This window comes from Oncorhynchus clarkii, chromosome 17, assembly GCF_045791955.1.
Source record: "Oncorhynchus clarkii lewisi isolate Uvic-CL-2024 chromosome 17, UVic_Ocla_1.0, whole genome shotgun sequence".
NCBI lineage: Eukaryota > Metazoa > Chordata > Actinopteri > Salmoniformes > Salmonidae > Oncorhynchus > Oncorhynchus clarkii.
The window spans coordinates 13,916,288-13,930,497 of record NC_092163.1 but is presented as its reverse complement, the minus strand read 5'-3'; the positions used below and the strand labels follow the sequence as shown (position 1 = coordinate 13,930,497).

The window sequence follows — 14,210 nt, the reverse complement described above, 5'->3', positions numbered from 1 at the left end:
GGGTCAGATCATATGCCTATTTTGTCATACGTTGCATATCTTTGTCTCCCAAACCTAAATTTACCTGACCTTTTAACCTTTGTTTAGGATCTTAGCCACACAGCTGCTATCTCAGAGTTGTGTCCTCCTTCTCTCTCTGCACCACATGAATGGCTCCTCAGAGGGCTGTGTGTGTGCTGGGAGAGGAAGTCATGGTGACAGCCCTGTAGTTCCTCTCTACCCGCCTGCCACTGTAAAGACCCACTGTTTGGCCTATTGTACACGATTGTACATGCAGCTGGACCAAAACAACAGCTCGCCTACCAGTGAAACAACACCACAAGGGCCTGTATGAATGACAAGGCTGTTTCAAGGCTTAGGCGGAGCATACTGTCTTATTTTACAAGAGTTTTATTGGGTAGAATGAAAGGTTTTTGTTGAATTTTATGTTCGATATGGTTGTAATAAGGCTAAACTAAGAATTGGTTCATCTTTTGTAAAACCATCACAGCACAGTCTCAAAATATATGGCAAATAGAAATCAACTGGATGGTGTTCAGAGATAGATGGGAGGGGTTGAGTGGAGCTGAAGGATGGGACTAAAAACAAACAAAAAGAGAACTATTGTAAAATATACTGTTTCCGTGAAATGTATATAGTATGTATAATCTGGAAGTAGAAGCCTAAGAGTTGTTGTCCATTAGTTTACTCCAATTGGGGGAGTGTTGGTAGGGTTAGGGGAACATAGTAAATAATTTTTGTTGTTGTTGTTGTTGTTGTTGTTGTTATATATATATATATATATGTTATATATATATATATTATATTATATATATTTACAAAAAATATATATATTTATTTATTTACAAAAAAAATATATATATATATATTTATTTATTTACAAAAAATATATATATATATATTTATTTATTTACAAAAAATATATATATATATATATTTATTTATTTACAAAAAAAAATATATATATATATATATATATATATTTATTTACAAAAAATATATGGGGCATTGGAAATGATGCAGACAATTACATTGATGGAAGCTACAATCTATCTGCAATATTAAAGCTGGTCTACCCACTAAAAAAATGTAAATAAAAACAAATGAGTTATTCTTAGAAAGGTCACACGGGTCATTGTTGCAATAATTATGTTTGACTCTAAACCTCAATAGGTGAACAGGTCAACTTCCCTCTAAATACTAGCCAAAAGGAGAATTTAGAGTACCTATAATTTCTCATTGACTGTTACATTGAGGAAGTGTGTTTTGTCTTCCTCTTCTTGGCACCTCTCACCAAATATGTCTTCCATTGTTTCACTGTCAGTAGCATTTCTCTATTCTACTCAGCCCTAACTAACTACATGTTTTACTGTATTGAGCACAGTAGGGCCGTGGATAAATTGAGCTTGTTTTTTTGTTTTTGTTAGCCTAATTGTTTCTCTGTTGTGTCCGTAGTGTTAGCAGCATGCTAGGCTAGGTTAGGCTATAGCCCTGATACAGTCCAAAGTCTATTGACATATCAGGACTATGCTAGTCGAACGATACTACCCCCCCTACACTGAATGTCTAGGTGTCTCTCTCCTCCGAATACCTAGCCTCATCGCTTCTGCAGCTCAAGCTAGCCCCCTCCCACCTGAGGCGTGCATGGAAACTCCTAATCCTATTTGGGGAAAGGGCTATGTTCTGGCTAGCGACGCTAGGCTAGGCTGCATGTGTATACTCTGAGAAAGCCTTCAGAGCAAAGCAACAGAATGGCCTCTCTGGCCAATCCTCTTACCTCCGCGGTGCAAGGCAGCCATATTGAGAGCTCCTTGAAACCATTTAAGGCTCAGCAGGTTTCATTCACTGAACCTGGGCAGGAGGAGATTCACTGTTCAACTCACTTTCAAGTTGTTTTACACAGCAGGGCCTGTATACACAAAACGTCTCCGTAGGAGTTCTGATCTAAGATCAGGTCCTCTCTAATGTCCATATAATCAAATTCATTCATTGATTTAAAAGGGAAAACTGATCCTAGATTAGAACGCCTACTCCGAGACACTCTGAGTATACTGGCCACAAACCGGGGAGTTTGGTCTTTAAAAGAAGGAGACTTTTAAAGTGTTGTTTGTATATGAAGCAGGTGATAGGGGGGGAGGGGTTAAGTATGGAGAGGAGAAGATTGCTGGTCCATAGTGTAACTACTTAGGCCTAAGTGATGGATAGGATAGGTAGAGTCAAGTGTGTTGCGTCTTGATATCATTGAAATTGAGACCCTTTTAAGATCCTTTGCATTGAATTGTAAGGCTACTGGGTCCAGACAGGACTCCATTGACAAAGACCACATGACACAGTGACTTGTTGTCCTGTAGTACGATGGAAAAGGCTCTTACTTTGTGTAGCTGTAAACACTCACTATAGTTTGTTGTGAATGTATGGTGTGTTTACCTGTTACTTTGGTATTTAAGCTGTTATGGTATTTTAACCTCATTAGATGAATGCTGTTAGGTTTCTTTAATCCACTGTACTGCATCTACTGTAACCATTCTTCTCTTATTTTGCAGATCCTGATAGAGTTCTGTGCGGGTGGAGCGGTGGATGCCGTCATGCTGGGTGAGTCAGTCTTCCTACTTCTAAAGAATGTGATAAGCAGATGAGCGATAAATCACTGGTCACAATGGTAACGCATTGAACATTATTATGTGACTGAAACGTGGTGGATATAACGGTATAGTAACAGTTAACTGATATTGAACCAATATAGCACCAACACGATGTAGACCACCCTCGTACTGCATTGATAAGGTGTCAGTATTAACATTCTTCATTGATACAGCCGTTAGCCAGCTCAGTCCTGTTACTGAGGGTGTGTGTGTGACTGCGTGAGTGAAACCCAGTGTGTGAGGAGGAATGCTAAGTATGTGTATGTGGCCCCGGTCCCTCAGAGCTAGAGAGGCCCCTGACGGAGCCCCAGATCCGGGTGGTGTGTAAGCAGACCCTCCAGGCCCTCCTCTACCTCCACGACAACAAGGTGATCCACAGAGACCTGAAGGCTGGGAACATCCTGCTATCCCTGAACGGAGACGTCAAACTGGGTAAGAGACTGGGGAAGAGGGGCTGGGAGTTACCTAACCCTGTGTGTTTCACAAACCTCTCCCTGGGGACCCGCAAGCCGTTCCATGTATTAGAACTATTCCACAGCTAGCACACCTGATTCAACTTGTCAACAATCAAACCCTTGGATAGGTGTTTCAGGTGATGTAGTTCAGGGCTACACCAAAATTATGAAACATCCAGGGGTCCCCTAGGAGACGTTTGAAAACCACTGTCCTAACCAACTATCTGAGCTTAACATGTACATTTAGTCCTTTAGTAGAAGACACTTTTCAGTCATAGTAAAAATCACTACGATACACTCTTAGAAAAAAGGTTATTCGGCTGTGGCTCCACCATTTTGCTGGTTGCTAAAATTCTAATAGTTCGACCAGTTTTCAGTTTGTAACAAAACAAGCAATGTGTAGAGAATCATTGTACCATCTAAACCGCTGTGAAATATATTTTCAATCATCCAAAATATTGTACGGTGCCTTGAAAAAGTATCTGCCCCTGTTTTTGCATATTTCTTTCTGCTGAATGTTATCAGATATTCAACCAAAACCTTATATTGGATAAAGGGAACCTGAGTTTACAAATAACCAATCAAATGTATACTTATTTCTATAATTAACAAAGTTCTGCAACAAACAATTCCCCTGTGTGAAAAGGTAATTGCGCCCTTACACTCAATAACTGGTTGTGCCACTTTTAGCTGCAATGACTGCAACCATATTTTCAGCGTTTGAAGCTGCTGTAAAAGACACAAAAACAAAACATAAGAATGGGAATCATAGAAATAGCACACATAGAACAGATCTACCGCTTCTAAGACTTGCTTTCAATGAGAACGACAGATTTATAACTCACATTTCTATGTGAATTTGGTTGGTTCACCAAAAAGTTACATATTGCAGCTTTTAATAGGGTCAGGGGGAGTTTTTGGATACACCATAGACGTGCATTCTTGGATGTTGGAGAGTGCATCTGTTGTTGCGTTTAGTCAAAAATAAACACATGATATAACCGCCATGAAACACCAAATATGTTTAGCGCAGATGTGGAAGAAAAAAAAGAGGAATTAGGTGGTATTTGTTTGAGGTTCATCATAACATTTACAACACAATATACAGACAGAAATATTGCATCACGTAATATTGTAGCCGTCATCGACGAGTCAGTTATGTCACTCAGTTATGGCAATGCTAACTGCCTACAAATTCGATTGCGTGTTAGGAAAGCCTGCATGTCATCATTGTTCTGTCATATTGGTACACAGTGAGGGCTGCTCCACACAGTAAGCTCCAGACTCATCATGCAGTAGGTTGTGTATTAGGATGAGTCATAACTTTGTGCGCGTAACGGGCTTGATGTGATAATGCAGTACAAAGTAGGGTTTGTATCAGTACAGTAACAACAAAGGTGGCTGTGAAAGTGCCTGTTTGCGTGTCAGTGACAGGCAGTGAGAAACTTTGTGTGAAAGGTTCATCACAAACACACACAAAAACACGTACACACACACACACACACTCTGTTATAAACAACACATGATGTCATCGTCCAGATGCACACGTTACATAAAAATATGTTTTGTCGCATGGTTTTCGTGTCCCTAACATGATTACTGTTATGCTTTTGAATAGGCCTGGATTTGGCTGAAGGCCTACATGTATTTCAGAAACCATTGTCTAACTTGTATAGATTAGCTTAGGCCAGGGGTCTTCCAACGTTTTCTTGCCCAGGGACCACCTCGTTAGCAGAAAACAAAATGTCACATGTCTTATCATCAGATGAATGATACTGGCAAGGATAAGTATTAAAAAAAAATTTAATTAATAGATTTGGTAGATAGTTTTTCATTATTTTGACCTCCCACATCATAATCAAAGATACACCACCAGTGTTGTTCCCAATGGGAGAAAAGTAAGCTTAGTGGGCAGAACAAGCCAGGTTTGGGCAGAGCCAAGCATCAGCTAGCGCAATCCTATTGGCACGTTCTAGCATGCATTTGCATATTTCTGTTAGGGAATGCCTAGTCTGTGAACTGAGGGTGTGCAATAACTCAATTTGCCCTTGCCCTCCTAAACAATGCAATTCTTTCTAATTGTTTCTAAAGGGTCAAGTCTACAGGACTTAGTGCACTCTGTTCATAACAGACATTGTAGTTTTTGGAAGAGAGCTGTATTGTTTAATCAAGGAGTAAATTTGTCGAATGTCGGCAAGTTTCATCGAGCTTCAGCTCCTCCCACTTCCCGCCACTGGACTTCCTCTCATCATTATATTTGGTCGTTTTAAGCGGATGCTTCAGATGTATACATCCGGTGAGACATCTGGCTCCTTCTAGCTGTGTTATAATTGGAAGAGGAACTCTCACATAATTGTTTGGTTTATTATTTTTTAAATGAACTAGGCAAGTCAGTTCAGAACAAATTCTTATTTACAATGACGGCCAAACCCGGACGGTGCTGGGCCGATTGTACGCCGCCCTATGGATTGGGATGTGATGCAGCCTGGATTCGAACCAGGGGCTGTAGTGCACTGAGATGCAGTGCCTTAGACCGCTGCGCCACTCAGGAGCCCACATTTTCATTAATTTGATTATATTAAAAAAGCAATCACACCTGAAAAAGACACATGCACATGAGTGAAATCATAGGGGATAACACACAATAAAGTCTGGGACTTATTTCCATTGTGGTCCTGAACATAGCCTATTAGCTAGAATGGAAACAGCAAACACATTTTCGCCAAGAGCATCTTTTTATCTGCTTAAACAAAGGTTAGCCATGTGTAGGCAAAAATGTATGTCCAAGTCAAGAAAGCTTACCAGTGCCCAGCGGCACTTGCCACACTGGTAGCCTATTCGCGGATGCATTTTCAAAGCCTATGTCAGATACAGTGAGTGTAATTTGCTCGATGTTAGAAGTTGAGAAATAAAGTTGACATCGTTAGAAATAAGATAATATCCGGTTTTCTACTGTAGGTACTCTGCTGTTCAAAAGTTCGGGGTCACTTAGAAATGCCCTTGTTCTTGAAAGAATGCTCAACTAGTCTAAAGAAGGCTAGTTGTATTGCTTCTTTAATCAGGACAACAGTTTTCAGCTGTGCTGACATAATTGCAAAAGTGTTTTCTAATGATAAACTTGAATGAGCTAACACAACGTGCCATTGGAACACAGGAGTGATGGTTGCTGATAATGGGCCTCTGTACACCTATGTAGATATTCCATCAAAAATCAGCCGTTTCTAACTACAATAGTTATTTACAACATGAACAATGTCCACACTGTATTTCTGATCAATTTGATGTTATTTTAATGCTTTTCTTTCAAAAACAAGGACATTTTCTAAGTGACCTCAAACCTTTTAACGGTAGTGGATGTCATTTAAAAAATATTCTGTTGATGCTAGCGATATTAATAAACATTTAGGTTATTAAAAAACATGAAAATCACTTCAATATACACTGTATATATTTTTGCGGACCCCCTGCAGTACCTCTAGGGGCCGCGGACCCCAGGGTGACTAGCCCTGGCTTAGGTTAATTCTTATGAACAACAACAACATGTTGTACCCTAGTTGCTAACAGCAGCACTGTTTCCCATTGGTGTTTCAGCTGACTTTGGTGTGTCGGCCAAAAATACCAAAACACTACAGAGGAGAGACTCTTTCATCGGGACGCCATACTGGTGAGTCAAACATGAAAACCTGTCATGCTGTTGTAATTCATCAAATTACTATTTCTCCCCATTCTTCTGAATTGACCAGTCAACTTGATATACTTTTTAATGTATTCCCCCCCCCCCCCCAAAAAGATTGACTTACATCCCAATATTACTGTACAGAAAATGCTACATTTCCACACAATTTGTTTCATAGTCATTTGCGTTTCACCTAATATATTTTGTCCCTTTGTCATTGGTCATTCATATTTCACTGCAACATTTCCTTTCCTCTGATTGGTTCTTTTTTTTATCCGTTCTTCCCAGGATGGCCCCGGAGGTGGTGATGTGTGAGACGTTTAAGGACCGCCCGTACGACTACAAGGCTGACATCTGGTCCCTGGGGGTGACTCTGATCGAGATGGCCCAGATTGAGCCTCCCAACCACGAGATGAACCCTATGAGAGTCCTGCTGAAAATAGCCAAGGCCGATCCTCCTACCCTGATGCAGCCGTCGCGCTGGTAAGTCTGGCGTGTCAGTCAGTGATGTGGCAGCCTGGCAGACAAGTTATTTCTGTCTAGGTTTGGCTTCAGGAACCCTCAATTAAATGGGAAGGAAGAAATGCCCCTTTAATACGCTGTCACTCTGCACAATGTTCCTCTTCTTGCACTTTCTTGCCTAGAGAGATTGTATCACTAATTCACTCCTCTCTGCACTTGCCATATCTGTTGAGATGGTTCTACCTACTCTAATTTACCTCAATGCCTTTGGGAGGAATACATGACACTGTTAGGTGTAGCCTATTTTCAATGTTGTAGTTATTACAAGTGATCTCCATTCACTCTCTTCAGGTCTCCGGAGTTCAGTGATTTCCTAAGAAAGTGTCTCGATAAGAATGTGGACAACAGATGGAATGTGGCACAACTTCTACAGGTAATGGTGACACACCTTGCCCTCACCTTCCCCTTTGTTCCCTCACCCTACCTCCTCTCCTCCTCATCCCCCTCCTCTCCTCCTCATCCCACCTCCTCCTGTTTTTTCCCAGCACTCCGCCCCACGGCCACCTGTCAAATTAAATACATGGCCATATTGGCCCTGATCATGATCATGAGCTGTGCATCTTTGTCAGCCAGGTACCTGTTGTGCTAGCTAGGGCGCTAACGACACTTACTTATCCCCTCTGCGGCCTCCGTCAGCACAACAGGCTTTTCTTTACGAAAGGGTTTAAAGAGCGACCGCCAAGCATTATGACTGCAGTTACCTTACATTTTGGGAAGACGGTGTGCTTTGTGTATTAATCAGATTGTTTTGAGTTGTTATGAAGATTGTACTTCACATTTTTGACTAAATGTATACTGAGTGGACAAAACATTAGGAACACCTTCCTAATGTTGAGTTGCACCCCATTTTGCCCTCAGAACAGGCTCAACTCAACGAGGTATGGACTACAAGGTTTAGAAAGTGTTCCAGAGGGATGCTGGTCCATGTTGACTCCAACGCTTTCCACAGTTGTCCAGTTGTCTGGATGTCCTTTGAGTGGTGGACCATTCGTGATACACGCAGGAAACTGTTGAGTGTGAAAAACCCAGCAGCGTTGCAGTTCTTGACACACTCAAACTGGTGCGCCTTGCCCCTTACGATCATACCCCATTCAAAGGCACTTAAATATGTTGTCTTGCCCATTCACCCTCTGAATGGCAGACATACACAATCCATGTCTGAATTGTCTCATGGCTTCAAAATCCTTCTTTAACCTGTCTCCTCCCCTTCATCTACACTGATTTGAAGTGGATTTAAAACTTCTTATGGCTGCAGTGGCAGTATTGAGTAGCTTGGATGAAAAGGTGCCCAGAGTAAACTGCCTGTTCCTCAGTCCCAGTTGCTAATATATGCATTGTATTATTAGTATTGGATAGAAAACACTCTGAAGTTTCTAAAACTGTTTGAATGATGTCTGAGTATAACAGAACTCATATGGCAGGCAAAAACCTGAGAAGAAATCCAAACAGGAAGTGGGAAATCTGAGGTTGGTCGATTTTCAACTCAGCCCCTATTGAATACACAGTGGGATATTGGTTATGTTGCACTTCCTAAGGCTTCCACGAGATGTCAACCATCTTTAGAAACTTGTTTGAGGATTGTACTATGAAGGGGGACTGAATGAGAGATCATTGAGTCAGAGGTCTGCCAGCAGTCACGTGCTGGTCACGCGCATTTCACATGAGAGGTAGCTCGCGCTCCTTTGCTTTTCTGAAGACAAAGGAATTCTCCGGTTGGAATATTATTGAAGTTTTATGTTAAAAACATCCTAAAGATTGATTCCATACATCGATTGACATGGTTCTACGGACAGTAACAGAACTTTTTGACATTTCGTCTGCAACTAGTGAACGCGCTTCGTGACTTTGGATTTGTTTACCAAACGCGCTAACAAAAGTAGCTATTTGGACATAAATTATGGACATTATCGAACAAATCCCAAAAATTTGGTGAAACTGGGATTCCTGGGAGTGCATTCTGATGAAGATCATCAAAGGTAAATTAATATTTATAATGTTAATTCTGATTTCTGTTGACTCCAACATGGCGGATATATCTATTTGTTTTCTGAGCGCCGTTCTCAGATTATTGCATGGTTTGCTTTTTCCGTAAAGCTTTTTTGAAATCTGACAACCAGTTGCATTAAGGAGAAGTCTATCTGTATTTCCGTGTATAACACTTGTATTTTCATCAATATTTATAATGAGTATTTCTGTAAATTGCTGTGGCTCTCTGCAATGTCACCGGATGTTTTTGGAACTACTGAACATAACGCGCCAATGTATACTCAGATTTTTGTATATAAATATGCACTTTATCGAACAAAACATACATGTATTGTGTAACATGAGGTCTTATGAGTGTCATATGATGAAGATCATCAAAGGTTAGTGATTCATTTTATCTCTATTTGTGCTTTTTGTGACTCCTCTCTTTGGCTGGAAAAATTGCAGAATTTTTCTGTGACTTGGCGGTGACCTAACATAATCGTTTGTGGTGCTTTTTCTGTAAAGCCTATTTAAAATCGGACACTTTGGTGGGATTAACAACAAGATTACCTTTTTAAAATGGTATAAGATACATGTATGTTTGAGGAATTTTAAATATGAAATTTATGTTGTTTGAATTTGCCACCCTGCACTTTCACTGGCTGTTGTCATATCGATCCCGTTAACGGGATTGCAGCCCTAAGAGGTGACATCAATAAGGGATCATAGCTTTCACCTGGTTAGTCTGTCATGTTTTGTACACTGAATTTTTCTTTTAATTGTGTATCTTGATTTGTGTGATGAAATCGCACAAATATTTGTTGTCTTTTCAGATGCAGTGAAAGTAGTACACTTCAAGAGGACATAATAGTCTTTATATCTAAAAGTGTCCTCAATATTATGCTTTTTTTTTTTTTTACTGTTGCAGCATCCATTTTTGAGTACTGTGACCGACAGCAGACCGTTGAGGGAGCTGATCGCTGAAGCAAAGGCTGAGGTTTACGAGGAGATTGAGGAACACAAGGAGGAAGAGGAGGAGGAGGATGGAGAGACACAGCGGGTATGTTACACCACAGACAGCTCAGTTCGAAAAATAACCACATGAAAGAGTGTGAAACATTATAGATGGACAGTGTGTATTCTTCTGTGGTCTTCATCATTTATTATAAAGAACAGGCTGTAGTCTGTACAGACTTGACAAAAATAAGGAAAATGATTGACTATTGGTGAGAAGGATTTATTTAGAATCATTCCCACAGTTCTATTATTTGAAAGCTAATCCAGACATTATCTGTTGATTTATTTTAACCTACATTTTGATTTTCATCACGTTTTCTTCAGGGTCACAAACGTGCACCGTCCGATGCCAGTGTTGCCAGCTCGGAGGACGAGAAACTCCCTCAGTCTCCCTCAGCCTCCATCCTGGAGTCTTTACCGGAGAAGGCTGAACCGGTTATCCCGACACCACAGATTGTTGAAAAGGTCCCTGAACCAAGCGTCGTCAAACCAGAGGAGAACCTGGTTGTGGACACTGGCTTCGTCGAGGAGCCTTCTGTCACTGCAGAACTGGAGGAAATGGATGAGACCCTTGGTGCTCCAATAAATGGAGAGACAACAGAAGCCAGTGATAAACCAGTAGAGGTGACGGAAGAGGAGGAGAAGGTTCAAGAAATATCAGAGGTTTGCCCAACAGAACCCAGTGAGATAACTTCTTCAGAACCAGCAGAGAAACCAGCAGAGGCCCAACCAGAAGGAACCGTTTCCAATGCTGCGGTCACCATAGCCGACAAGGAGATGGAACAACTGGCCATATCCAATCAAGATGAAAAGGAAGTGGACCCAGCTGAGGTCCAGACGAATGAGATCACCGCAGAAGGGTCAGAGGCCAAGGAAGAGCCAACAGGAGACAAGATGGAAGTTGAGGAGGAACCAGCCAACGAGGAGCTTAGCAGGGAAGCAAAGGTTACCGTGACAACCCCAGAGGAGACTAAGGTGGACGACAAACTCACACCTGCATCTCCAGCGGTCTGGAAAGAGGAGGAAGGAGAGAAAGAGAGAGTGGAGTATAAGCCAACTGCGGAGACAGGGACTCCAGTGAAGTCTAAGGATGAGAAGGAGAGGGATTCGGACTCTAGGAGTAGTTCTGCTGCAGATAACGGCAGCATAGACATGAACTTGTCCATCTCCAGCTTCCTGACCAAAACCAAGGAGCCAGGACCCCTCTCCATACAGGTACGGCATCACAATAGACTCTCTTTAGAGAATGTCTTTGATCAAATCCTTTGGTAATAGCTAAGTAGTCCAGTAATAACCCTTATCAATACACCATTATAAATGCTTCATACATTATTATCGGTGTTATAAATGCTTATGAATTGTAATTTACAATGACCGCTTTATCCCATGAAGTAGTCCAACTACAGTATATTGATGGTATATTTATTGCCACCATTTTGTTTTTCAGGACACCAAGCGCCAGAAGAAGACACTGAAGAAGACCCGTAGGTTCGTGGTGGATGGAGTCGAGGTTAGCGTGACGACGTCGAAGATCATCACCGACAATGACACCAAGAACGAGGAGATGAGGTTCCTCAGGTAAAGATTCATTTACATGAATTAGCATTTTGAGCATTATGCATTGAAATATATGCCAATACTATGCAAATATATAATAATCTCTCCTGCAGTATAAGCTCAAGCTTAGGCTCTAACTGAACTGAATGAACTAGTGAATGTAGCTATTTTAGTATATTGACTATGCAAGACATTAGGGACACCTTCCTAATATTGCATTGCACCCCCTTTTGACCTCAATTCATTTACATATCAAAGTGCTACTGAGCCGCGTGCATCGAGATGTCTTGTTATATAACGTTTTCATTGGTCGAGAGAGACCCTCTTCCATTGCTTTGGGTTGTTTAATCTCCTTTTGGAGAAAAAGATGTTCCTCATGTTTTTTTTTTTCCCTTCCTCCCCCTCCTCTCCCAGGCGTCAGGAGCTGAGGGAGCTGCGTCTCCTGCAGAAAGAGGAACAGAGGGCCCAGCAGCAGCTCAGCAATAAACTGCAGCAGCAGAAAGAGCAGATCTGCCGCCGTTTCGAACAGGAGACGACCGTGAGTCACTATCCTTTTTTTTCGTCAAAGCCTCAATGGGAGGTGCTTTGAGACCTATCGAATGGTACCGTGTAGTACTGCAATTGCATGTAGTGCTGTAGTACTATAATTGCCTATTCGTGACCCTGGCCCCAGTCATACTATGTCCAACCTAGCACAGTGACAGAAGATTGCCTACTGGTGTGGTCACAACCAATCCTGAAGGAGCATGCTAAACCACACATGGCTGTGAAACAGTAAGCTGAATTAGCCCAGTAAGACCAGTTAGTCCCTGCCCAGTATTTCAGAGGTATGTCCCGTCCACACCACACCACAGCTTCCATGTGCCTTTTGCTCCTGTTACGTCATTACTTATTTCTGGACGAGGTAAATCCTTCTGTATGTCAGTCAAACTGCCACTCACAGTTTAGACGGAGACTGAGTCCACTAGCCAGCTAGTAAATCCAAGGAAAACAGGATGCCATTGAAATGACATTGCTTTCTGTAATATGCCAGTCATTCATTGATGACCAGTGTTTGAAAACGAGTTATATTTCTAGCGAAAGTGATGAGCTGACACCGAATCAAAATGACGTCCTCATTCTGCAGAGTAAGAAGCGCCACTACGACCAGGAAGTGGAGAACCTGGAGAGACAGCAGAAGCAGACCATCGAGAGGCTGGAGCAGGAGCACACCAACCGGCTGAGGGACGAGGCCAAGCGCATCAAGGCCGAGCAGGACAAGGAGCTGTCCAAGTTCCAGAACATGCTCAAGAACCGCAAGAAAGAGGTAAGGAAGTAGAGGGCAGTGTGTGTTAGTGTTGCACGGTATACCCAAACTTCTGTACCTTTTCTATGCTCGAACATGAAAAACGGTTCGGTACTTTCGGTTCTTCTGTCAAATGTGTCTCACGTCGTTTACTGATTGAGAGAGGATCAAGTCTGTCTATCAGCACAGCCCGGTCCACTTATAGCGCGAGAGCACCGTGCCTGCTTCACTTACCCAATGCTGGCTGTAGTCTGTCCTGAGGAACCACTGCTCTCACTGGGAGTCTGGGCTGCCTCATGTTAGCTCTCCTCTCATACTGGCTCTAGTCTGTCCTGAAGAACCTCTGCTCACACTGGGAGTCTGGGCTGCCTCATGTTAGCTCCCCACTCATACTGCACAGAAGTGCAGAAGAACACACTTGAATAATGCAACACAGCACGTAGAAATTGTCTGCAGAATGACTGTCTGCAAAACAATGTTAATTACAGGCTAGAACACTTTACAATGTAATAAGATAACTTTTTAGCTTACTGCTTTGTAGGCTAACTTTCCTTGCTAGCTTACAGCTGAAGTTAACATCAATTCACTACCCTAGTACTTTGTTTTTGATAATAATGCAAACCATAATGCAAAATATGCTGATTTCAAAGCTGATTGTCACCAAAAACCATAGTCATTGCCAAAAACGTTATTTTTTTTAGCCGTGGTATCGTTATCAAAGTCACATTTTTGGTATCACGACAACACTAGTGTGCATGGTATGTGAATGTTGTAACTGATGCTGTAAAGGTCTGGCTGTGGGTGTGCTTGCGGTGTACAGTACATTTGTGGAAAAGAAACATGTTGATCCGTCTTAGATTAGGCTAAGCAGCGATTTGGACTCTCATTGGCTGTCTGGGATTTGCAGGATTGTTGTCACTACAATGTCTTGCTGTTACATTTGACATTTCAGCCATTTAGCAGACTCTCTTATCGAGAGCAATTTACAGTCAGTCACCTTAAGATAGCTTGGTGAGAATATCACCGTTGTCGCAAGTACATTTTTCCTCAGTAAAGGTGCTATCAGCAAATTCAGTGCTGTTGGGAAA

At 41.8% G+C, this 14,210-nt stretch overlaps 1 protein-coding gene across 1 annotated transcript in view; it reads left to right on the top strand.

Annotated features, from left to right (window-relative positions):
• LOC139370318 (STE20-like serine/threonine-protein kinase) overlaps positions 1–14,210 on the top strand; it is a 34,158-nt gene that overhangs the window by 6,468 nt on the left and 13,480 nt on the right. Inside the window, exons 3-12 of the mRNA XM_071109722.1 lie at positions 2,544–2,592; positions 2,925–3,074; positions 6,689–6,761; positions 7,062–7,256; positions 7,587–7,668; positions 10,192–10,323; positions 10,605–11,495; positions 11,728–11,858; positions 12,252–12,375; positions 12,964–13,143. Coding sequence (XP_070965823.1) covers positions 2,544–2,592; positions 2,925–3,074; positions 6,689–6,761; positions 7,062–7,256; positions 7,587–7,668; positions 10,192–10,323; positions 10,605–11,495; positions 11,728–11,858; positions 12,252–12,375; positions 12,964–13,143 — 2,007 coding nt within the window. The remainder of the gene's footprint in view (positions 1–2,543; positions 2,593–2,924; positions 3,075–6,688; positions 6,762–7,061; positions 7,257–7,586; positions 7,669–10,191; positions 10,324–10,604; positions 11,496–11,727; positions 11,859–12,251; positions 12,376–12,963; positions 13,144–14,210) is intronic.